Raw genomic sequence first — 26359 nt, 5'->3', positions numbered from 1 at the left:
CCGATAGACACAAACAAACTTAATTAACAATCAATGATAATGATGATCCCGCGAAGTAATACCTATAACAGCTTGGTACCTAGAGGTGAATCAGCATCCGCACTAATAAGATATTATCACCTTAAAGTTATATACTTATCTTGTGCTTTCGATACTTTACTACTCATTTAAAAAAAAGAGAGAAAAAATAAATAGAAGTACCTCCATACAGATAGATAAACCGATTGAAGCACTGATGAAAACACAGAGAAATATACAAACAAATAGAAAAGAGGATGTGGTCAGACATATACTCAAACAAAAGATAGAAAAAAGTCATAAAGACGCATATTACTAAATTAATCCATTTTCTTGTACACATCATGAACCCATAGGATTTTTTAAACGTTACCCAGTTAACCCTTATTCTGTAAATGGTGTTATAATATGTTTATTTTATTAAACAACTTTTTTTTAGATTCATCCGTAAAGGGAAAGTTGGAGGTTATAAGGACGATTTGACTGCTGAAGACATAAATAAAATTGATGATTGGATGAATAGTGAACTTAAGTCACACAATCTAATTTTGAATGATTTGCTACTTCAGAATAATTAAAAAAAAAAAAAATTAATGAAATAATAATTAATTATATAGTAATAAATAAGGTTTTACAATACAATATCGTAGTGTACTGCTCATGTCTGAAATACATCAAAAAAATTCTATAGTTTGTGTTCGCGATCACAAACACAAACAGTACACTAAAAATGAAATCGACATATCCGAAACACTAAAATAGTGACTACTTCCGATATTTCCTGTAAAAAAAATTTTTTTCTCAAATATAATATACATAAGGGCAATATGACAAAATGTGATTTTTGCTACTATTTAATGAATAGTATTATTTAAAAAATAATAATATATAATTCTTTGTTTCAAAAACTACACTTTTTAACACGAATTAATTATAAGATGTATATAATTTATTAAATGTAATGTATGGTTTAAAAATGATATTAGTGATCAAAGTGTTAGTGATCTCTAGGTATTTTTTATTGTTTATATATACTGTAGTCGTAGTCTACATATATACATATTTCTTTTTATCACACATTAAATCAATCTTCAACTTCATTTTCTATAATAACTAAGTTAGATATACATAATGTTGTCATTATTGAGGAATAATTTTACCAGTGGGCAACTTTCTAATTTTGAGCAAGCTACGTCGATCAGTTGGTGTTTGATAGCCGTTCAAAGCAGAAAACCTCGTGAATTTTTACGAAAATGGAAAAAAGTGAATATCGTGTGCTGATTAAGCATTACTGGCCAAAATCCACGAATTGGGATATGAACCCTATCCAACATATTCTCCAGATTTAGCCCCCTGCGACTATTTTTTGTTTCCAAACCTAAAGAAATGGCTGGGCGGTAAGAGATTTGAGTCGAATGAAGGAGTCATTACCGAAACAAACGCGTATTTTGAGAGCTTTGAGAAAACCTATTATTTGGAAGGATTAAGAAAATTAGAAATACGCTGGACTAAATGTATCGAGCTAAAAGGTGATTGTGTAGAAAAATAAAATGTTTATTTGCCATAAAAAATTTGTTTTATTCAAAAAGTCACTGACTTATCAAATCGCCCTCGTATATCTTTCACTTAGTAATTTAAAGTTTCTCATCTACAATATATTTGAGAAACTGTTAGCAAGTCTGGACAAATCAAATAAATTAACATATCAGTTTGGGTATAAATAATTTATAGTATATCGGAACTATATCATCTAATAGTCAACATAATTATTGAAGCTTTTAAAATTTAAAAGTATCGTTTAATTGTCCATCTAATCCAAGTATCGTTTAATTGTTCAAAAGAGTTTTAAGAAAGTGTGACACCAAGGTGCGTTGTTTAAGATAAGGTCACACTATAGTAATAGATGCCTATATATCAAATAGCAAGTTACTGCATTGAATCCCATTGTGCAATATATGGGAGTTTACTGTACAGGGACTTATTTTTTACAATACCTTATAAGCGGATTAACTTTTTCTGGCTCCACCTTTTATTGCCACCTACAAATATGAGGCTGCATTTATCGGATGAAGCGAACTATCAGTAGAAATCTCTCAATCTGTCACAATGGAATTAAACTTGGTATTTACTTTAATCATAGATTGATGTGGAGTATACCTAAATATGGTAGCTAAAAAAATTGCATTGTTCGCTTAAATGATTTAGTTAATTTAAAGAGTGAAATAAATAGGTTTTAGAACACAAAGCAGTTTTGAAATATTGAAGTGGTTCCAGTCAATCCCACTACAAATGATATCAATGTTACTGGATTTGAAATTAATAGTCAATAAAATAAAACGAATAAGTTGCAGATACTTTTAGATTGGAATCTTAAAAAAAATTTTTCTATTCGTCAGCACTAAAACAACAAAATAGTCGAGAAGAAATCATATTTTAGGCCTATAGAACCTAAACAAAGGTTCGCTCTTATCAAAGCGTTGTGTAATTGTTAACTTCCATATCTTCTCAGTTTCAACAAATTTTATATATATTATATTAAGATTGTATAGATGGGTAGTAATAAGATCTTAAACTATAAATATAAGCTAAGAATCGTATTACTGCAAAATCTTTTTCTTATCAGTTTTACAAGTTTGTTTATATGATATTGTGATAAGATAAATAGGTGGTGGTAAGATTTATTATGATAACTATACAAAAGATTAATTGTTTCTGTTATATAAATCAACGAGTTCATAATATCTAGATATTGCTTACAATGATATATTCCAAATGAAACTACATTAACAATAAGCATGTTACTGAATTTTAATCCAGTTAAACCTGAATATAATAAAATACAGTACAAAATATTTTGCCAAAACGTCCTCAGTTATCTGCTAATCACTTTTCCCCTAAGAAGATTTTTACAGGTTTTTTACTACTAAAACCGTTCAAGGTAGCGTACCATATAGTGTGACATAGATTTATTAAAATATTCCACTGATTCCGTAATTTTATTTGTTTTTAGTAAAATTTTAGTATGTAATTACCATATTTATATGTCTGATAACAAAACAAGTCCCAGTTGATATTCCATGAGATTCTGTTTTTACAAACAAAAACCTAATGAAATACCGAAAATATTTTAGTAGTTACAGAATCATTGTTCATTTAACAAGAAATCAGATCAAATCTAAAATAAGAAAAAAAAAATTATTAAAACACAAATCTGAAATGGAGCGAGAGAAGATTATCCCAAAAAGTTATCCATCCAATGTATTAAATCAAAATTGGAGTCAGAGACCTATTTACAATAAAACAAATAGTAAAAAATTTCTGAAAGCCGTCAATGAAATGGAAGTCAGAGACGATGATGTCTGGTTAATCACATTACCTAAATGTGGTACCACTTGGATGCAGGAGCTGGTATGGTTAGTTTTAAATAATTTTGACTTCGAAAGTGCAAAACAAGAACATTTGGAGCTGAGATCAAGATTTTTAGAGTAAATATTCAAAATTAATATATATGTATATTATTTATTATGTTGGGCAAAAAGTATTCGGAGTTTTTTCTGTTTTCACAAATTTTAAATATGATGGCTTCAAAACGATTAGTTACAACAACTGATTTTTAATTTTTTGTTTGCCAGATGATTGATTTCATCTGAAAATGCTAAATACTTTTTGCCCAGCCGTGCATATGATAATTTACTTTTATATTTTTTATTTAATGGTAACGACATTGATTTCATATATATTTCTTTGTTTATTTATCACTTCACAATTAGATTCGAGGAAGTATTATATGATGGTGAAGGCAGTATAATAAAATATAGTACAGAAATGAAATCTCCACGGCTTGTAAAGTCACACTTACCATTACCTTTACTACCATCACAACTTTGGACTAAAAAACCTAAAGTAATTTATTAAATTTGAGTACTCATTAACAATAATATTATATTTGTATGTATTTTTTAGGTTATATACGTTTTTCGAAACCCTAAAGACGCCATCGTTTCATTTTATTATCATTTACGGAGATATAAAGAGACTACTTTCTTGAATCTAACAGATTATGCTCAAGATTTTATCAATGAAGATATGTTAACACATCAACACTTCTTACATGTCACTGAGTTCTATGCCTTGAGAGAGGAACCTTGGATTTATTACACAAGTTATGAGCGTATGAAGTCTGATCTACGATCTGTCATACAAGATGTTTGCAAATTTCTCAATAAAAATATTACAGAAACACAATTGCAGCAAATGTTACATCATTTATCTTTCGAAGAAATGAAAAGTACGTTGTACTTATAACATTTTTATCAGTCGATCATATATCAAATTGTACTGTAAATAATTCTATTTAAATATTTTTCTTAAAAGATATAGTGTATAGTTCCCAATAGTCTAATAGATTTTATATTAATGTGTTTTTTAACTATTTCAGTTTATAAAAAATGATAGAATAGTAATAATAATTAATAAAATATATATACAAAATTCTTTGCAGATAATTCAAAAACAAACCATATATGGGAAGCGCAACAACTCTGCCGAATATTTAATAAAGAAATTGAAGATGTGAGGTAAAAACAAGAAATACAGCTTTAGCTCTGCAAAAGCTACGATATCACTCACATTACAAACTCATTAGTTACCATTTTCAGATTTCAGATTTACAAGCTTAGATATACTAATTCATGTTCTGTAGTTATTAAATATGAGCGCTGCAATATATAGTAGGCGTATAACCGTTACCAATATAATCGCACTCATACGGAAACTTGTATTCTATTATGTAAAAACTGAGAGACTGATTTGTTGACTGATAGGTAGAGCAGAAGCTTTTGATAGGTAGACAGAAACTTATGGCTTAAATGCAAACCCAGTGATTGAAATGTTACTTAAGACAACTGCTGCTTTAAATATAATCTCAAGGAAGTCCCGTTTCGACCAATATGTATCTATATAGTTGAGACTACCGAAAATAACACAACCGAAAACCTAATAAGGCATATGTGCATATCGTCCGATAATTTGAATGCAGCTAACTGTTATGCAAACCATATTATAAAGAAAAACTAACTAACTGATACATACAAACAAACTAAGTTGACATTCAATGATCACGATGACACCTCGAATACCTATTAAAACTGAGTATGGAAGAAAGAGATATCAACACGCTAAAGGCACACAATAATTTAGGCTTTCGATATTTTACTCTTGCTTAAAAATAAGAGAAAAGAAATTAGTAGATAGACATATAGATAAATAGACAAATATATAGATAGACTGAAACACTAATAAAAACACACTAGAGAAACAAATAGACAATGGGGAGTGGAGTGGCATATAATCAAATAAGTAGACAGAAGTGCAGACATGAAGACTGAAAATACTAAATTTATCCATCCTGACATACCCATCAAGAATCCATACGCTTTGTTATACAATAAATATTTAGTCAACTGTATAATAAATAGAAGTTTTTTTTATTTTAATAATTCTTTTTTTAGTTTCATCCGTAAAGGAAAAATTGGTGGTTATAAGGACGATTTAACTGATGAAGACATAAATAAAATTGATAATTGGATGAATAATGAACTTCAGTCTCACAATGTTGGTTTGGATGATTTGTTGCTTCAGAAATAATAAAATAACTAATAATTATTATAAAAAAGTCTTCATATGTACTTATGAAAGAAATATATTATTAAAATTATTGCTTGTCATTTCTTCTCTTCTTACTTAGTGCATAACTGTCATAATATTCGATGATTTCAATAATTTAAACTTCCCTATTCATAGTAACATCAATAGACTATTAAAATTTTAAAATAAGATAACATAGTGAATATGATTTTTAAGGTTTCGGGTTTTGAAGTTGTGAATTTTCAACATTGATTACGGTACCAAAGGAAAGTAATAGATCGCGCCATCTAGTGAAAATTTGTACATGCAATTTCTTCATTGGGTATAGAGACGACGTCCACTTGTTGTCAATGTTTTTTATATAAATAAAGAAATACTAAAACCAGTTCCACAGAATATTTACTATAGTTCGCTGTTTATAGGGTTGCTACTCGGTAATCGGAACCATTTGAAAAACTGTGTAAACGTAAACTCCTTACAATTCTATAGAATATTTGTTTTCACAGGTTTTAATTCACTAAACAGATTGTTTATCATTAAAACAACTAAGAAAAGCTGTTTTATTTGAGGTGGTTTAGATAATACAAAACTCAGTAGTGATAATAAACCTCATTGGTCTGTGGCTGTTCTCTGTTATTTACCATTTGTAAAGAGATAAGAACAACAAATAAACAAAGCTTTTACTAACAAAAATGCAAAGCAATACTGAAAATATTTTAGTAACTGAAGAGTTGTTGTTGATTTAACACGTAACGAAATCTTTCAATATTAAAATAAAAATAAATACATATTTTATAAAATACAAAACCATAAAATGCGAGAGGAAGTGGTTGTGCCAAAAAGTTATCCAACAAATCTTTTAAATAAAGATTGGAGCAAGAGGCCCTGCTATTTTGAAAAAAATGGCGAAAAATTTCTAAACGAAGTGCATGACATGGAAGTCAGAGATGATGATGTCTGGTTAATCACATTACCCAAATGTGGTACAACTTGGATGCAAGAACTGACATGGTTGGTTTTAAATGACTTCAATTTTGAGATCGCAAAACAAGAATATTTGGAATTGCGGTCACCGTTTTTAGAGTAAATATAATTCATATATATATAACAAAATATAATATGTATATCAAATTCCACTCAACTAGATTTGAAATTGATTTATATGACGGTGAAGGTAGTATATTAAAAAATGTTACTAAACTAAAATCTCCACGACTTTTAAAGACACATATGCCGTTACCTTTATTACCACCTCAAGTATGGACCAAAAAACCTAAAGTAAAAAAAATTTATTTCAAACAAAAAGTATTTTTAATTTTACTATACACTCCTTATAGGTTATATATGTATTTCGGAACCCCAAAGATTCCATAGTTTCGCAGTATTATCATGTTCGCAGGTATGGCGGCGCTTCAGATGTAACTCCAACGGAATTTGCACAAAATTTTATTAATGATGAAATGTCAACCCACCAACACTTCTTACATGTCACCGAGTTCTATGCGTTGAGAGAGGAACCCTGGATTTATTACACAAGTTATGAGCGCATGAAGTCTGATCTACGATCTGTCATACAAGATGTTTGTAAATTTCTGAATAAAAATATAACTGAAGCTCAAATGCAGCAAATGTTACATCATTTATCTTTCGAAGAGATGAAAAGTACGTTGCACTCATGAAAACTTTATCAATGCTTTTCAATGCAAAATGTGTTTTATAAAGCATTGTTATCTTTTGTTATTCTCATGAGAAAAAAAATATTTCATATATAAAATTATTTTATTGTTTATTAATTAAAAAATGAAAGTGAAGTACCAAAAACATATATGATTTATATACAATAGTAAAAATTTTTAACAATTTTACCTACTATGTCTTTAAAAATAGATAATACAAGAACCAATCATATATGGGAAGCAGAACAAGTACGTCGTATATACAACAAAAAAACTGAAGACATTAGGTAATCTATCATTATATTCATCAAATACTGTAATAAAAGTATATAATAATTATTCTTTAAGTTTCGTACGTAAAGGTAAAGTTGGAGGTTATAAAGACGATTTAACTCCAGAAGTGATTGATAAAATCGATATTTGGATTAATGATGAACTTAAACCACATAATGTCACTTTAAATGATTTGTTATTACAAAATAATGAAGAGAAAGATAATTAATAAATAAATTTATAAAAATATGTTGTTTTATATAAAGAAAGAGCTATAAGATATATTGAAGTTATGTTTTAGAAATAATGCGTATTTTTATATGAAGCTCTATTCACATCGGACAGCTCTATAAGCATAGCGGTGAGATATTAGTATTGCGACATACAGAATATGGATACAAATCCCATTAAGTTTTGGAGCAAAAAAATGCCTTAAAAAGTGTTTAAAAAAAGAATGGCATAAAACTTCAACTACACCTAAAATTCGCAAAAAACAGCTATTACAAAAATATTTATATGAAGTTTTTACTATACCTAGTATTTGGTTTTAACTATATCTGGCATCGCTATGTAAGTTTATATATTTTTAAAAAAATTGAATATTAAAAACAACCTATTACTTTGGATAATTTTAACCTCAGAGTCAGCCCACTTAAATAATTCTCAATGAAATAGAAAATAATAGAGTAAGCACACTTAATCCAAGTCTTAATTAAAAGTAACCTAATAATCTGGTGAAAGGTACCATAGATATGTTAAAGATGATTGCAAAAATATTTTGATTTAAACTTTTTAACATATTCTTCACCCATAGAAAACATTAGACGATGGCTTTTTCTTTACAATATGTAGACAACATCTACCCTAAAATCTACTTATCCAGAACACCCATATCACAATGTTGGTTTATATACGTTGTATGCAATTTCAACAAATTATTTAAGTAGTGAAAAACACATTATCAATGAAGGAAACATTACTGATCATTATCCGATAAAGCAATATATTTTCATTTTGGACTCAATATATAGATTCGATACAATTTCTTATGTAATTAGGCAGTAAATATTGATGGCACTGTTGTATAGGAGAAACAATCACCTAGGTAGACAACTCATATCAGATGAAAAAACAGAATTCTGTAATATAGGTTAGCCTGCGAGCTTATCTGGTCTGATGAGCGATGATCTAAGTATTATGCAAATTGAAATTCCTTAGTGAGGGACCTTACCTTACTGACGTATAGATGACCTCATAAAGAAAACCGATTTTGTTAAAATCGTTTTTAGTTTGGATTCTAGTTTGTTCATAAACTGGACCTCATAAATAATACCGATTTTGTTAAAATCCTGTTTACTTCGGACTCCAGTTTATTATCCTTTTTAGTTTGGACTTCAGTTTGTTCATAAAATGGACCTCATAAATAATACCGATTTTATTAATATCCAGTTGACTTTGGACTCTAATTTATTCATATATATGTGGGTATATACCTCACCACATTAAAAATTGGTTCAATAGAAACAACAAATTTGAGCTTATAATTAATATTTATTTATTTTTAAATTTTAGTATAAAAAACTATAAAACATACAAAAAAATTTGTTTCCAATATATTTTTAACAAAAAAAAATTTAACAAAAATATGCGCATATTTTTATTAGATTTTTGATATTAAAGAATTAAATTGTTAGCAGTCCATTGTATCGGGAATATTTGTTTAAGCAGTAGATGTTTCTATTTTCTTAGCGTTATCCTCTTTTGAAGATGGGCCAGTTTGAGAAATTGGTACAACACGTTCAGTATTTGGTGGTGGCAATTTTTTCATTGGTGCTGTTACAGTCAAAAGACCATCTGAAGATAAAGATGAGCTCACTGAATCGGGATTGACATCACCTTCAAGAAAAATATAAACATAATTATTTGAACTTCACGAATTGTATACTATATTCTCAACATACTTGGCAACATATAACGTCTGGAGAATTGTCTAGAAACGTAACCATGTTCATCTTGTTTTTCCTCATGTTTGCCTTCAACTAGTACAAATTTATCGGTGACCTTAACACTGATCTCATTAGGGGAGAATTGCTGTACATCCAAAATAACTTCGAATTTCTCGTTATCGATATTCAAAGTTGAGCCAGATTCTTGCTTCTGCAAGCTTGTTGGCGAACGTGACCATGGGCGCAAATAACCTGAACGCAACATCGTTGGACGTGAACTCCAAACAGAAGACAGCAAATCATCGCGTCTAAATAGACAATTTTTTTTGTATTTTTATAAAACGTTTTCACTTGGGTAAAATTAAATACTGTTGGTTATGGAGAACTTACTTTAGTCCTGTGCCAAAATGTTGATCAAACAGGCGCGATGAGCGCATTGGAAAATCAAGTTCATCCCACCAATCACGGAACATTAGAGGTACAACTGACATCTACACACGGGTTAGAAAGAGGGATTACCAGATGGAATACGATTGTGATATGGAAAAAAAATCACACTAAATGGTAATTAACAAAATCACCAAAAAATGTTTTAAATATCAATTAATTTTTTAGTTTTTTATTTTTTATTTAAATTTCACTTTTATTTAATCTTATGATTTCCAAAAATTATTATTCCACTGCGTACCTTTTAGGTTCTTTAGATTTTTCTCAAATGCACTGAAATTTGACTTTTCTTTTAGCGCGTGTTTTCACGTTCGCGTTTGAAAAACTTTTGACTGAATTTTGAATTTTCACAGCAATTTTATATTGAAAATTATTGTTTGTGTTTTTCTAATTTAGTGCTAAAAATATTAAACGAAACTCATTTTTTCTAAATTTAGGCGCGCATCACTTCTCCTCAACGTTGGTGTTGGAAAATTGTAGAAGGAAAATTCTATCATCGAAAACAAAAATTTTCTGTTTATGTGCAAAATACTTTTTTTAAAAAAAATGTGTTTTATTCGTCATTTGTGTATAAATATGAGTTTGACAATAAATTAATAATTAAATTAAAAACATCAGCTCTTGTAAATTTTGCTGAACTAATTTTTTATACCCAACGAGCAGGTGCTTTTTCCATAATTCTTATAATTTTCTCGACGCTCCTAAATAATTCATTTAAATCATTAATTTAATTAATAATTTAATTTATTTAATTTAATTCATTTTAATTTAATTCATTAATTAAATTAATAATTTAATTAATAATTTAATTAATCATTAAACTATTAATTAAATTAAAAACATTAGCTCTTGAAAATTTTTGTACCCATCGTATGCAATCTGGCCACTTTCCGATAAAAGGAAATCGAAAACTCTCATTGAGATGTCCCGCAAGGACATTGGTCTTCTGGTAGGGTTGACTACAGGGCACTGTAAGCTAGGGAACCATGCTAGAAGACTAGGTCTTCCTTTCAACCAAATCTGTCGTAGCTGTGGGGAGGACGATGAGAGCGCATCTCATCTGTTGTGTTTTTGTCCAGCTCATGCACGTCGGCGATTTAGTACTCTAGGGGCCCCCTTCCTTGAGGACCTGGACCAGTTACAGGATCGGGCTTTAAATAGCATTTTATGCTTCGCAAAAGGTTCTAGGTGGTTTTAAACCCCTGAGGTTTTTATTATTTATATACGGCATCACAATGGGCCAATAGGCCTAAGTGGATCCACTAGGGATCACCGGTATAACCTAACCTAACCTAACCTAACATAAGGATATATAGGAATAGAGGTATGGACCCCATAGTCCAGAACTAAATCTGTAGAAGAGCTCTTAATCTGTTCTGGTGACAGTAATAACATTTGGAATAAGTTTCTTCTTTGCGTTGTTAAAGCTGGACAATCGCAAAGAATATGTATCATCTTCGAGGCATAATCTGCATTCCAAATAAACAGATAATCTAATCTAAGTTTTTATAGATGATATTTCAGACCATAATAACACGTAATGAAACCCGTTAGTTACAGAATATAAACTATAATTTAAGTTAAGACCGTTAATAAAAAATAAATAAATAAAAATATGAAAAAATATTTGAATGGAAGAATTGAAAAAATTGGCTCAAATTTTATATTATTTCTTTTATATATAGTATATTTTTTATTTTCCATATGTAAGTGATGAGTGCGAAATTAATCATCCAAAAAATTGTATTGTAGAATATGCGAGACTATTTTTTTAATAAAATTGTTTAAACAGAAATATTTTAAGTGTTTTATATTTATCATATAAAAGAGCAAACATTTTCATTTCTGATCTGACGCTAGCAACAAACGCCCTGAAGAAACACCTGAAGAGATTTACGGCCATAGGCGAGTCAAAGGCAAGAATTTGTGTGGCTTCACGAGATGTTTTGATAATTATTTTTAGATTGCGTTAATCACACCAAATGAATTACTATATATCATATATTTCTTATTATTTTTTTTTTTGTTTGGTATGACGTTTGCGTTATAAAAATAAATTTATTTTCTTACAAAATGAAATATTTACATTTTTATTATTAAATGATATATAGTACATATTGTTATTGTAAATATGTGAATAATCAGTAGATACTTTCAAAGCAAAATTGTTTTGATAGAAGATATTTTATTAGTTTCCAGAAAAAATGTTAACATTTTTTTTTTAATTTTGTTAGTTTTGTACAAACAAATTCAAACAATTTTAATTTAAACATTGCAAAAATATTTGCAAGAATTCTGCGATTTGTTTATAACAAATTTCACAAATGTTTTGCTTGTATAAACATTTTTCTGATTTTATTTGATTTCAAAATAATTTTCAAGTTGCCTTAATAGAGAAAATAGTACTTAAAATATACATTTAAACGTAAGAAATCGTTTTACGGACGCAATGAAAAACAGATTAACCAGTGATGGACATATGGGATTAAATTATCACTTAAGGAAAATTAATTAATTTTGTGAAAAACAAAATATATTTAGATTTTATTAGTACGTATGAGACTTTCAAGCAAAAACAAAAATACTAATAATATAGTACTGATTAAAACTGACGAGTTTCATAGATAAGGTAAACATATTAAATGGGCTTGACAACGAAATAATAGTTTTCAACTAATGAAAGTTTAAATGAAACCTCATTTAATCTTGTAATCTTCAGTAAATAAATTTACGGGCTTTTAAACCCCATTTCGATTCATGTAATCTTCTATCAAGATATATGCCTACACTTACTTTCATCTATTTTGTCCAGACACAGCAACAAATGATTACCAGCTGTTTCTGTCCATGGCGAACAATTTTCTAGTGAGTGATTCGGTTCAAGAGAGGCTGGTTAAAATCGATTGTTTTAATTTTTTGCCAAAAGGGACGAGGACTTCTATAAAATAAAATGTACATAATAAAATTACTTTCAAAATGTTAAGTAATTGAATAAAACGACGCATATTTGGCCTAAATCGGATCATTCTAAACATGGTAAGTAAGTCACCAATTTCATGCAAAAATAATGGATTTCTTTTTACTACACCTAACATATAATCTTCAAATACTGAATTGAATACTAATTGCAAGATAGTTTGATTTTGACGTTGGCGATATAAATCTGTACCATGTTTATCTTTATCTTTCTGGCATTTTTTATTAGATTTTAGACGCCCGCTAAATATTTTTAAAACGTTCTAGTGGCAATTCTCTTAAAGGTTAGTATGGTCTATTTAGCTGCTGTTGTGAATACTGATAATCTCTTACATACCTGTTTTAGTTATGTTTACTTAGCTTAAGATTAAGTTAATATTCAAATAAATTTTCAGTATAGAACGCGAATATTAACCATATATTCTTTGATACATGCATACATTAATCTTTCCTGATATACTTAAATGACTAATATCTTATGCGTTTGTGCAACAGATGAAAAATACATAGGTTCTCCTGTGACAATTGTTCTAAAGGTGAATATTAGGGCTGCTGTGGGTTTAAACTCTTACCAAACTATCATGATATCGATTTCTTAGCGAAATGTTGGGTTTCTATTCAAGTAAATAGTAAGAAGAGAAATTTAGGCAATAATGTCCTGAAATTTGGTACCTACTCGTATAATATATAGGTATTAAATACTTATAATGATAATATAATATAATAATGCAGTCTCAAAAATAAATATTTACGAATAATTAAATACAAGAATTATTTCCAAGACCACTGATGATGGGTATTTGGCAATACTCGAAACAGCTGTATGGTCAGCCAAAAATTCAATTAATTAAAATAATATAAAAAATAAAAATTTTTGTTGTTGTAGTTCACTACTGTTCGAAAAAACCTCTTTAAAATATATTATATTTATAATGATTATATAATGATAACTACTGCTAATATCAATATAGATCTTAATTCACATAAAGCTATTCCGATATTATTAATACAGTTAAAACAGAACGCTAGACAAGAATATGTAATAATTTGATATCTTTCTTTCATTCCGAAATCAATCATTTCTAAGCATTTTTTTTAAACAGTTAACCAATATATCTACCGTTGCTTTAAGAGAATACACCAGGTCTGTCCAGAACAAGGCTTACGTTTTTGGGTGCCCCGTCTTTAACACACTTAGCGACATTTCTAGCATTAGTATTGGTCGGACACTCGCATTTATCAATGCTTTTGGTTGACTCTAACTTGACCATTCTTCTACCCATTATTAGAAAGAGTTGTGGAATCAAAACGGTTTCCTCTATTTACTTCAATTAATTAACTAGCGAATATATGATAAGCTTTTGCTATTGGATTGATACGTTTGGCATTAGATACTCAATATCAAAGGCAAAGAATTTGACTGGAATTTAAGATTTTAGAACTACGTATATATAAGGCTAAAAGGGTTTCTAGAAATATCTTTTTTATATATAATATTCTCAGACAATTGTTTAAATTGCAACAGACCTATTTAGATTAAAAATGTTGCTAAACAATTATTATCCATTGATATAATTAACATTCATGTATAGTCGAATATTTTAATTTTTTGTTTTTGTTTTTCTTATATATTCCACAACAAAATCACTTAGAGATATAGAAGCGTACTTTTCTTTATCTACACTTATTATTTAGGTAATTTAATCACTTAAAAGTGAAGAAGTTTATTTATGTGCTGATTAAGAAGTTAAAACGTAAATAGCGACTCATTTAAGGAGTGTTTATAAGAACTATTTCAAAATTCAAATAAAAATATTTAATTTAAAAAAATCCAGTATATATATATATCTGATGTTAAATGATCCAAAATATTTTGAAGTGAAAAGGGATTTGGGGTTCAAACCATGAAACAATGACTGCAAATATCTTTTCGATATATTGCATTGTAGTTTTATGTGAAGTGATATGATAAATGATCAAAATTCTAAAAGTTATTTCGATAATATGATTTTTAGATAAATATATCCGCATTTTCCATTTTTATTAGAGAGTTTGTTTATACTTTGATTGATTGTCTAAAGGTTCAAAGTGTGCATAATGTACTTATAATAAAATAGCACTTCTATAAGAATGGATCGAATATTATAAGCCTTAAAGACAATTATTATCCACTAATATAATAAACGTTCAGGTAAAGTCAAATATTCTATATTTTTTGTTTTTGTTTTTATCATATGTTTCACAACAAAATCACCTAGAGACAAATATATCCGCTTATAGATAAATTACTTATAGATGAAGATATCCCCAAAGCTTTTCAATTTTTACTAGAGAGTTTGTTTATAAATTCATTGATTGTCTAAAGGTTCAAAGTATGCATAATGTACTTTAAATTTATAATAAAATAGCACTTCTATAAGAATGGACAGAATATTATAAACCTTAACGACAATTATTATCCACTGATATAATAAACGTTCATGTAAAGTCGAATATTCTATATTTTTTGTTTTTGTTTTTATCATATATTCCACAACAAAATCACTTAGAGATAAATATATCCGCTTATAGATAAATTACTTATAGATAAAGATATCCGCAAAGCTTTTCTATTTTTATTAGAGAGTTTATTTATACTTTGATTGATTGTCTAAAGGTTCAAAGTATGCATAATGTACTTTAAATTTATAATAAAATAGCACTTCTATAAGAATGGATAGAATATTATAAACCTTAAAGACGTGTGTCAATGCTTCTGCCCTCGTAGTTTGTACTTAGTATAAATATTTCCCTTAACCCGATTTTGCTACTGTAACCAAAATTTCTATAAATTTTGTTGAAATCTTGTTATTACAAATTATTTTTTATAAATTAATTAAAAACTTTAAAATCAAGTAATCCATAGATGGAGAACTCTAATACAGCCAGTGACGTTTCACCGGAGCAAAAGGAAATCAAAACAGAATTAGTAAACTGACAGTTGACATGAACCTAACCTATTACAACTTTAATTCTGTTGGGTTAAAATGTTTTCAAAGCAAAACAAGTGAAAATATCTTAAAGATATATTTTAAGAAAATACTAAAACGAAATAAAGCAAAATATTTAAAGAAAACTGCCATAGTAAAAATTAATGTTAAATAATAAAATTAGGAAATATTTTGATAAATTTTAAATTCAACGAAACCCTTTGACGTAACTTCACCTGTAAACACTAGGAAAAATGAGAAAAGTTAAATTTTACATTCCATAGAAAAAAATTTTAAAATCTGTAATTTACGATAAGTTTTGTTATTTTTAGTTTTTATTAACAATTTTCACTTGTTCGACTCTGATGATGATGACTACCACTACCACAGGACGTGTCAAACGTAGCTATTCGGACCAAAGTGTGCACGGCTATATGACGGAGGTGAGTTAAAGGTTTTAAATACAATTTAGATAACTACATTTGTTGTTTAAATAAGCGCACCTGCTGGTGGAATGAAGTGTGTAAGGAGGAATTTCAAAGTCTATTTCGTTGCAAATGTCCACAATTTTCCTACTGCCGGTAAGAACAACACCCTCTATTGCACATAATAGGTGTATGTATATTTGCAGTGTAGTTTTCATTTAACTATTTGCTTTTTAGGTCACCGGGACGTTATTACAATGCCTATTGTTCGATGACTGACACCGGTTATATATGGACACAACCCACTTGGGATTGGGGTCCTTGAGGGCAACTACTTCAGACACATTGAAAAGCCATTCATGTTATAGTTAATTAAAGAAGGTGCTCTTCAAATTTAGACCCTAGCAAATACGTGCACATGCATAATTGCCAACATATATACCACCAACACAAACGTAGATCTCCGCACCCTAAAATTGATTCTTCCAAACACAATAATTAAATGCACATATACAATATGAACTAGTTATACTCATATATAGGATATTTATCTATCTTATTTAATAATCTCATAACGATATATGTACTAATGAGTATATATATATAGTATATATATTAGTTAGTAAGTGTAACTTGTTGAATTTAAACTAAAACTAGCACAACCAATTTTGAGAACTAGTTTTCACGAATATTTTATTGTTATTAAAGATATTTAATTGTTAATACAATTATAGTAAAATATTTACAGCAATAAAATTAAAAAATTATTTAATTATTTATAATGTTTTCTTTAATAGAATATTTAAATCCAAACATATGTTTGGATAACACGTCAGCAAATTCGGAAAAATCAATATATTTTACTGCGTGGAAGTACTGCACAGTGGAGCAAATTTATATGTTACTAATTAAATTTATTTCTATGTACACATTTATTCATAATATTAATTTTTTTTATATATATATATATACTTTAAAAGTAACCATATGGTACATATTATTTATATATATTAAAAATATTTTCTTAATTTAATGACCATGTGTTAGTTTTAATTGAAATGGTAAAGTAAAGTAAATGGTAAAGATAATTAAGTCAAGATCCAAACTTAGATAGACTAGCCTAATATACTTAAATGTTTAAATGTATCAGAAGACTCGAGAGTATGACTGAATATTTAGTGTTTATGAATCAAATCTCAGTTTTAAATTGAAAGTGTAAATACCATACTTTATCAAACTTTAGAACTTTATTTCTAGCAATTTTGTTTGTTTTGTTTCTAACATCAAAGCAGGTAGTTAGTCTGTCCATTGGAACACAAATCCAAGATTGCTCTAGCTAATAACTATTGCAAAAAATATGACTCTGACCTGATCCAGAAGTCGTAGAAGATTTAACCTTGACTATAATTCTAAAAACTGGAACGAAAGGCTCTAGCGTAGTGCCACAAATCATTGAAAACATAATTCAAGAGGTACAACGTGATATACTTCAAAAGTTGTTGGATTTCGAGATGTATGGAATATACATAAATCTTTTATCACTTCTGAGCTCCTGTTCAACTTTTTAGTCACATCTGGAAAACGTATGAGTAGCAAATTTGTGACAAAAATTTCCACTGTAATCTGCTTAGCCTCTAATACGCATGCGTTAGAACTTTTGAACTTTGAAGTACCATTAACTGCGACAATAAATTTAGGAGTACCAAAAAAGAGTGTACACTCATAAATTAGTTACCGTACTGGATTGATTGCAACGCATACATCAAAATGGAAAACTAGCATTTGTAATCCTCAACAGCTGTGAGTAAATTTTTCCACAAATAAAATATCCTTTAATAAAATTTTATTCAATAAAAATTACAGGAAAAATGACCATCTTAACCAACGTTGAGAAGCTGTTTGGTTTGTTATTGGTTTCAGCACTGATTTTGCTGCAATTGACTGCTGGCAATCATTTACCTAGTCATCGATTTGATTACCCAGATGAGGACCTAACAATTAATGAGCGCTTTTTCAATGATGTTAGAGCGCTTATAAAACGACGGTTGAAGGAAAATGCAGCTGTAAGGAGTTCCCAGTTTATAAAATTAGAAAATAAATAAAATTTTATTTCATTTTTTTTTGTTTTTTTGGCCCACAGCTTCAGGAACTCCATATAGATGGCGCTAACACCAATAACAACAACAACAATGAAATTATACCCCTTGAAACGAGCAATACAAATACTGATGCACCACCACCCACCATTCCAACACCCGTTTTAGTAGAGAACTGGCCAACTTCAGATCATTCATTTGGACAAGTAACAGCTGTTTCCATCGACCCACAGGGTAACCCAGTAATTTTTCATCGAGCTGATAGATATTGGGATGCAAAGTAGGTCAACAGGGATTATTAAGTTGTTATTGTTTTAATATATTCTATTTTTATTTTCATGTACACATATTTATGTTCTATTAGCACTTTTAACGAGAGCAACATATTCTATTTAATTGAATATGGGCCCATTAAGGAGAAGACAATTTATATACTGGATCCCAAAACAGGTGCAATTAAATCTGGTTGGGGAGAGGAATTGTTTTACATGCCACATGGATTGACAATTGATGTACATGGTAATTACTGGATGACAGATGTAGCAATGCATCAGGCTTTTAAGGTTTGTAACAAATTTGATTATATATTAATCTAATATTGTACAGTAATATACATGACTTAATACTTAAATAATAAATACTGATACGTATTGACAGTAATATAATAATAGCTGTAGTGTTCTTATATCATATTAATATGAAATTATTCGTGACATATCTGAAACTCCTTTTGCAGTTTAAACCTTTTGAAACTCATCCACAAATAATTATTGGTAAACGATTCCAACCCGGCTCATCTGTATATCATCTATGTAAACCCACTTCGATAGCTGTTGCAACAACTGGTGAGGTAAGTTATAAATTTATTGATGTGTAGGCAGAATATGTGTATGTATTCGGTGGCTAAGCCATAATTGCGCCGAGGGATTGTGTAGGATTTAGAAAATTTTAATATTAAATTTTCAAATGGGGGGTGTTCAATCTATCGTCTATTCCACCCTTTAAATAGGTATATCACTTTATATATTACATATAGGTAATTACACATAGGTAAAAAATCTAGGTAACTCTGAGAGTACAATATATGCTGTAAATTCTCTTTAATAAATTTGATTTACTTGGTAATACCAATATATACTCCAATTTATCTAATATGGTTATATGGTTAATTACATTATCATTGAACTAAAAAAATTAAATTAATAAATATAGTAGTTAAATGTGAAATCTGTCATGGCATATATTAAATCTTTAACGACATTCCTGTATAGATTGAAAGGCACTAGTTCAAAGAGAATGAAAGTTATATGCAACAATGTCAGAGTTCTTCATTGTAAAAACTATATGAACAACTAAAATAGTTTCATTAAATAAAACTCACATGAGCACCGTCCAAGGTTTTCTACCTATCTGAAATAAACTATATATCATATAAGTGTACAAAGTCTTACAAACCATAGGTTAGATTAGGATGAAGTGAGGGAGGAAGTAATCCTCCTCAATTAGCTAAAAAAGTCGTTTTAATTCTACTTTTCCTTGTAATAATGGGTAGAACAATAAATGGTCAAGTTATAACCAGCAAAAATCATTTATAAAGTCGAGAGTCTGGCCAATGCAAATGCTGCAGATATCATTGAGTGTGTTATAGAAGGGCGGCCCCAAAAACTTAAGCCTGGACATGTTTCTGGACAAGCCTGGGCATGTGTTTGGACAAGCCTGGGCATGTGTCTGGACAAGCCTGGACATATGTCTGGATAAGCGTGGACATTGTCCGAACAAGCCTGGACATAAACATAACAGCTGTTCTGGTATCCTTTCTTTGAGCGCCGGTACACAAACCATATATAAAACACGAAAATAAATGCTAACAATGCATATTGTTACTAATAAGGTTTTCTAGATACATTCAAAAATTACTATCGATAAAATGTTATCTATTAAAGTTGTTACTATAAATTTTAATAAAAAAAATGGTAATGGCAACAAAATATATAGTTCTTAAGTTAGAAATATATCCTTTTCAAATTTGAACCAGAAAACCGAAACTGTAACTCGCAGATATCATGATTATTCTTAGTTAATATACTCGTAATGCAGTAGGTCTGCAAATTCCAATAAACATGTTTTATTGAACCTTTGTTTCGTAATTTTGGATAATTATCATTTTTAAGAAAATCTGCATATAAACTCTTATCAATTTTTTTATGTAGATAAGTGTGGTAAATCAATAAATCTAGTTATCAAAAAAATATTAAAAATCAATCAAAACTAATATACATTTTTATTTCTTCTTTAAATATCTCTCAGTTCTTTATTGCTGATGGTTATTGTAATCAAAGAATTCTGAAGTTTAATGCAGCTGGACGTTTGTTGCGAACTATACCCCAGCCACCAGGTGAGATTATTTTACTATTTATTGATTGATTCAGAAAATAATCAATCAATTATTAATTAATTTACTATTGATCTTAATTGATTCAAAAAATAAATTAAATTTTTTTTTAGAATTTCTTTCACTTCAAGTCCCACATGCAATAACTTTATTGGAACATTTGGATTTGTTGTGTATTGCCGATCGCGAAAATATGAGAGTCGTCTGCCCAAAGTAAGTATATAACATTTTAACTACAAGTATTAAAGTTTCAACTATGCACTCCTTGTTTTTTTTTTAATTTTTATTTAATTTTACATTTTTTATAGAGCTGGCCTGAAGTCCTCACAAGGTGAGGGTCAACCTGCAGCAACTATACAGGAACCAGACTTAGGACGAGTTTTTGGTGTGGCGGCTTATGGTGACATTGTATATGCAGTTAATGGACCCACATCGATGTTACCAGTACGTGGCTTTACAATTGATCCACGTTCTGAAGCAATTATTGGACACTGGGGTGAATTCAAAAATCCGCACTCCGTAGCTGTATGTGTAAATGGATCAGCGCTATATGTAACGGAAATCGGTACCAACCATCAAACCAATCGCATATGGAAATATGTACTAGTATAAACGTTGAAAATGGAAATGGAAACTAAATAAAATAAATTCACTTATATAAAAAAAGAAGAAGACCAGTAACTTATAATATAGAAAGATGAGTAGAACAACAATATATATATATCACTGTGTAGCCCTGCATAATAATGTTGTTATATCATATCTAATAATATTAATAAATATTTACAATTTCATATTAAATACATTAATATATACGTAAAAAATGTAATGAATTATATATTTAATCTTCAATTTACAAGATTTTTATTTAAAAAATATTTATATAAACTTATATAAACATATATACAATACATATGTATAAGATATTTAACCAAAGTATGAGTTTCATAAAAGGTAACAAAAAAACCAAAAAATGTATGAATATAAATGGTGTAACTTAAATATTTACATAAATCAATTTAAAATAAAATAAATAAAAATACATCCATATAGACATATATAGTTATATGGTTTAAACTATATTATATTTGAGACACAACAATTACTTTAACTATATAACTTATAATATATATATCTATATTGAAATAGATTGCATATAAATATAAAACGTCTAATACAAACTTATAAAACACAATATTCTTATAAGAATATAACGAAACGATACGGATATATTTGTAAATCAATCCTTAATTATGATATATATATATATAATATTTAATATTATAAAACGTTGAATGTAATAATAAGAATACATATATACTAAATATTTTACCAACATACTAAATTATATATATATATATGTATATTATGATACATTTATAAGAGATGTTTTTTATATGTTTATATATATATATATATATATGTTTATACGGTTCTATATACATATAATATATATATATATCATATATATACATATTCATAAATATATAAATTGTAATGTATATACATAAAACATCTTTTAAAAATTGTGGTTATATTATTTTACATATTATATATGTTTATATAAATGAGTATATAAATATATATGTATATTTTATACTTACAAAAATTATAAAATTTTTGTATATTATGACACATTTATAAGAGATGTTTTTTATATGTTTATATATATATATATATGTTTATACGGTCCTATATACATATAATATATATATATCATATATATACATATTCATAAATAAATAAATTATAATGTATATACATAAAACATCTTTTAAAAATTGTGGTTATATTATTTTATATATTATATATGTTTATATAAATGAGTATATAAATATATATGTATATTTTATACTTACAAAAATTATAAAATTTTTATATATTATGACACATTTATAAGAGATGTTTTTTATATGTTTATATATATATATATATGTTTATACGGTCCTATATACATATAATATATATATATCATATATATACATATTCATAAATAAATAAATTATAATGTATATACATAAAACATCTTTTAAAAATTGTGGTTATATTATTTTATATATTATATATGTTTATATAAATGAGTATATAAATATATATGTATATTTTATACTTACAAAAATAATTTAAAATACCTTTTTACAAATCGGAATTTAATATTAAATATTAGAAAAGTCGCAAGTAATCATGTTATCAACATACATATTTATATTACCATAGCTCCGAACGATAAATACTTAACTATATACAGTAATGCATATGAATAAATAAGTAAAAAATATTTATTACATACATATTAACTATAACATATTTATTACAATATACCAATATATACCACATTACCATGTAACAAGAAATAATATTTAAAAAACCATATCACCACATGAAAGGAATTAAACATATATAAAAAATAATACAGGAAATACCTTTCATGTCTAACATATACTTAAGTTTATATACATATATAGGATATATACATATATGCATATATAGATAATGGCGTATGTATATATCCATTTATTTATTTTATTTTAATTAAGTACTGTTTAAACGCAAATGTATAACCACTAACCACGTAAAAAGAATTAATTGCACATAATAATACATTAATTATAGATAAAATATTAATGTAGACATACATACCTATATGTATGTATTAAGTATATGAAGTATACTAACAAATAATCATGCAGATTTTTGATTATAACATATGTTTTAATCAATATTTTAGTTTTAATTTAACACATTATATATACATTATATTGAAAACAATATTTATATTACACACACACACTTATGAATAAAAAACTTGCACAAATATATATATATATTTAAAACTGAATTTGCATATATACATTTAATAAACATATATTATTATATATATAAAAAAAAACAACGCCAAATAACCGTGTAGCTCAGCTCTGATATATACACAAAGTGTGTCTATATAATTTTTAAAAAAATGTTTACTATAAAAAAAATTAAATTAGTAAATATTATTGTATAATTAATTTATATATGTATATGTATATTCAAGCTAATCTCAGTATAATTCTGAAAAGAATTAGAAAATATGAAATGTTATATATTAGCATTTATATGAGCAATTGACAGCATCTTCTTAAAATTCTTATACCAAATATATTGTGGAGTAAATATCCCCTGATTGACGAGTTTTCATTTTTATATATTATTTTAATAACTAATTAACTAAAACTAACTTGGAGTAACTAAAAACTAACGGATCTAATTGATATACTTGCCCACTCTATTCGATTTGCAAAAATTATTTATCCACATCAAGTATTTCTGATATTATTTTATTTTTTTTTTATGTTGAAGCTATTTGAGCCAGTACACTTGAGCACTTTTACTCTTTCTTAACTCTAGGTATTTTCAAATCCCTCTCTTTACGCCTTGACTGGGTTATTGTTTATCACTTCATCAGACTAAGCAATAATTGATCTCAGATTTGCATATCTCCCCGAGGAGCCTTTAACTATACTGTGATTCAATAACATGGTGTTGGTTAGTCTGTCAGTTTTTGCAAATAATTTGAGGGATCTATCCTTTATGTATTTTTTGATCGGATCAATCTAGAGGTCTCTGAGGATGTTATTCGTCCTAATGTACCATGGTACCTTGAAAAGTCTTCTCAGAGCCTGGCTTTGTGCAATTTCTAGCTGACAAATAAATTATTTTTATATATTATAATTAAGTATAATATATAAAATCTTATAACTAAGATAGGAAAAACAACCGCTAGCTGCCAGGGCCTTCAGCTCATTTCTGATAATAAAGTCATTTAATAACTATATTAACAATCTATCTAGAACCACATCATTCTGATATAAAAGGCAGTGGCGGAGCTAGACCAACTCTGGACGTCGGCGACATTAGAATTGCAAGGCCCCCTTGTTGTAAAAGTAAATAAGTTACATTCACTAATATGACAAAGCATGATTGAAAGTTTTATTGCTAATCAATTTAAAATAAACACAAATTAAAATAAATGAATTTTCCTACTTTTAGCTTCACTCAATTTTTTTTAAAATTATATCATAATTTGCGTCAGCTGTTATTTTCGCTTCAGTTTATAGAATTTCGAATGGAGATAGTCTCTCTTGGATCATCATAGTTTTCTAGTATGTCTCAATCAATTTTAAATTTGAAAAGCTTCTTTCCGTCGGAGCTATACTGACTAAAACTGTGAACATGAATGTGGTTACTATATAAACATTCGGAAATATTTCGAATATGGTTAATGCCATTATCAAATCAAATTGTTCAAAATATTTATTAAGTGCTTAGAATCCACAGTGCTTAGAATCCTGGGGGCGCGAGGCCATCGGCGGTCGCCGACATCGCTGACGCCTAGCGACGCCACTGATAAAAGGCCACCTTAACATCATTTTATTTGAGTAAATATTAAATTATATCAGAAAAATCGCTCTACAAACTAACAATGGTTACTTATAGCACGTCTACACTAGCAAGACTTTAGCACGACTCCTCATTCTCTTCACAGAATCTACAGTTTGCATCCTTATACAGTCACGTAAGGTGGTATTTTAGTTTACAGTGCCCTGTTAGAATTCCTGTAATGATTCCAAGTTTTTCTTTTGATAGGTTCATACAATCCTGTTATCTCTTATTGTTATAGGTATATGGATTGTGTTAATTCTGGGATATTATCCCAGTAATCCTTTTTATTCTGGTTCTCCTTTATTTTTATGAGTGAAAGGAATGTACTATGTCCAACAGTACATATAATAGTCAGGCAATTATTCTGTTATGTAGTTTCCTGGAATACTATATAGTCTTTAGTGTGAAAATCTTTAATATTAAACTTGTATTCCATAAAAGACCCTAATGTGTAGTTGCCTTTATACGTTATAAGTTAGTCTTACCACTAAACTACGGATTACTACTACCTTAAAAGAAAGCTTTAAGTCTCCATTTACTCTTACAGATTTTCGGTTATTATTGTAGTATAAGTTAGAAATGTAATCTGATAGGCAGTTTTTATTTATTACCCTGTTGTCGTAACCCGTGGAAATCTGCTTGTGAAATCCCTTTGTGGGTGGCAAGCGACACTTGGTGGTCGAAATTGACGAGTGACTCCGGGATGTAGAGCTGACCATTTTTGGTGAAAAAAAAGGTGAAACCGGTGTTATTATGTATTTTGATGTTTCAATATTATCCTTCTCAATTAAAATATATTATATGTCAAGTTAAATTCAAATCACTTCGTATAAAGGACCACAATCTGCTACTGGCTAAATAATTCCTTATATGCCATGCAGATGAACTCAAATTAACAAGATTCAAATAAATATTTGAACATAAAAATCTTGTCAAAATCTAGTTATTTTAGATACCTAAGTTTGGTCCAATGTATTAAACCAGGATTTCGCATCAGAAGTCATAGGAATATTAATTCACCATCACATATTGTGTATTAATAAAGAATGTAAAAGGGAGTGTGCTCTCAGGAA

General features: G+C 28.2%; 4 protein-coding genes across 5 annotated transcripts; 3 read left to right on the top strand and 1 right to left on the bottom strand.

Moving 5' to 3' along the window:
- The first annotated feature begins 3167 nt into the window (after positions 1–3167).
- Positions 3168–5664, top strand: LOC119674742 (luciferin sulfotransferase-like). Its single transcript, XM_038085897.1, has 5 exons — positions 3168–3503; positions 3789–3921; positions 3982–4306; positions 4520–4595; positions 5529–5664. The coding sequence occupies exons 1-5, from the start codon at positions 3235–3237 to the stop codon at positions 5662–5664; spliced, it is 939 nt and encodes a 312-aa protein (XP_037941825.1). The 5' UTR covers positions 3168–3234.
- Positions 5665–6406: 742 nt separating this feature from the next.
- LOC119674740 (sulfotransferase 1E1-like) lies at positions 6407–17027 on the top strand. The gene is made up of 8 exons (XM_038085896.1): positions 6407–6747; positions 6810–6942; positions 7002–7326; positions 7552–7627; positions 7689–7830; positions 16284–16394; positions 16450–16532; positions 16614–17027. Exons 1-8 carry the CDS (start codon positions 6479–6481, stop codon positions 16699–16701), a joined length of 1227 nt encoding a protein of 408 aa, XP_037941824.1. The 5' UTR covers positions 6407–6478; the 3' UTR covers positions 16702–17027.
- LOC119678836 (protein lethal(2)essential for life) lies at positions 9266–10353 on the bottom strand. 2 transcript variants are annotated; one of them, XM_038090897.1, is made up of 4 exons: positions 10248–10353; positions 9950–10050; positions 9575–9867; positions 9266–9509 (listed from the first exon to the last, which is right to left on the bottom strand). In XM_038090897.1, exons 2-4 carry the CDS (start codon positions 10048–10050, stop codon positions 9334–9336), a joined length of 570 nt encoding a protein of 189 aa, XP_037946825.1. In that variant the 5' UTR covers positions 10248–10353; the 3' UTR covers positions 9266–9333. The 2 variants fall into 2 exon arrangements, with proteins under 2 accessions (XP_037946825.1, XP_037946826.1); XM_038090898.1 differs by having other exon boundaries at positions 9950–10116; positions 10248–10339.
- Positions 17028–18090: 1063 nt separating the features above from the next.
- On the top strand, positions 18091–21658 carry LOC119684223 (peptidyl-alpha-hydroxyglycine alpha-amidating lyase 2-like). Its single transcript, XM_038098222.1, has 8 exons — positions 18091–18176; positions 18240–18439; positions 18517–18752; positions 18837–19035; positions 19209–19322; positions 20780–20867; positions 20978–21077; positions 21173–21658. The coding sequence occupies exons 2-8, from the start codon at positions 18245–18247 to the stop codon at positions 21474–21476; spliced, it is 1236 nt and encodes a 411-aa protein (XP_037954150.1). The 5' UTR covers positions 18091–18176; positions 18240–18244; the 3' UTR covers positions 21477–21658.
- Positions 21659–26359: the final 4701 nt, after the last annotated feature.

The sequence above is a fragment of the Teleopsis dalmanni genome, chromosome 2 (genome assembly GCF_002237135.1).
Source record: "Teleopsis dalmanni isolate 2A chromosome 2, ASM223713v2, whole genome shotgun sequence".
In the NCBI taxonomy this organism is placed as follows: domain Eukaryota; kingdom Metazoa; phylum Arthropoda; class Insecta; order Diptera; family Diopsidae; genus Teleopsis; species Teleopsis dalmanni.
This window is presented reverse-complemented; position numbering and strand designations above follow the sequence as displayed.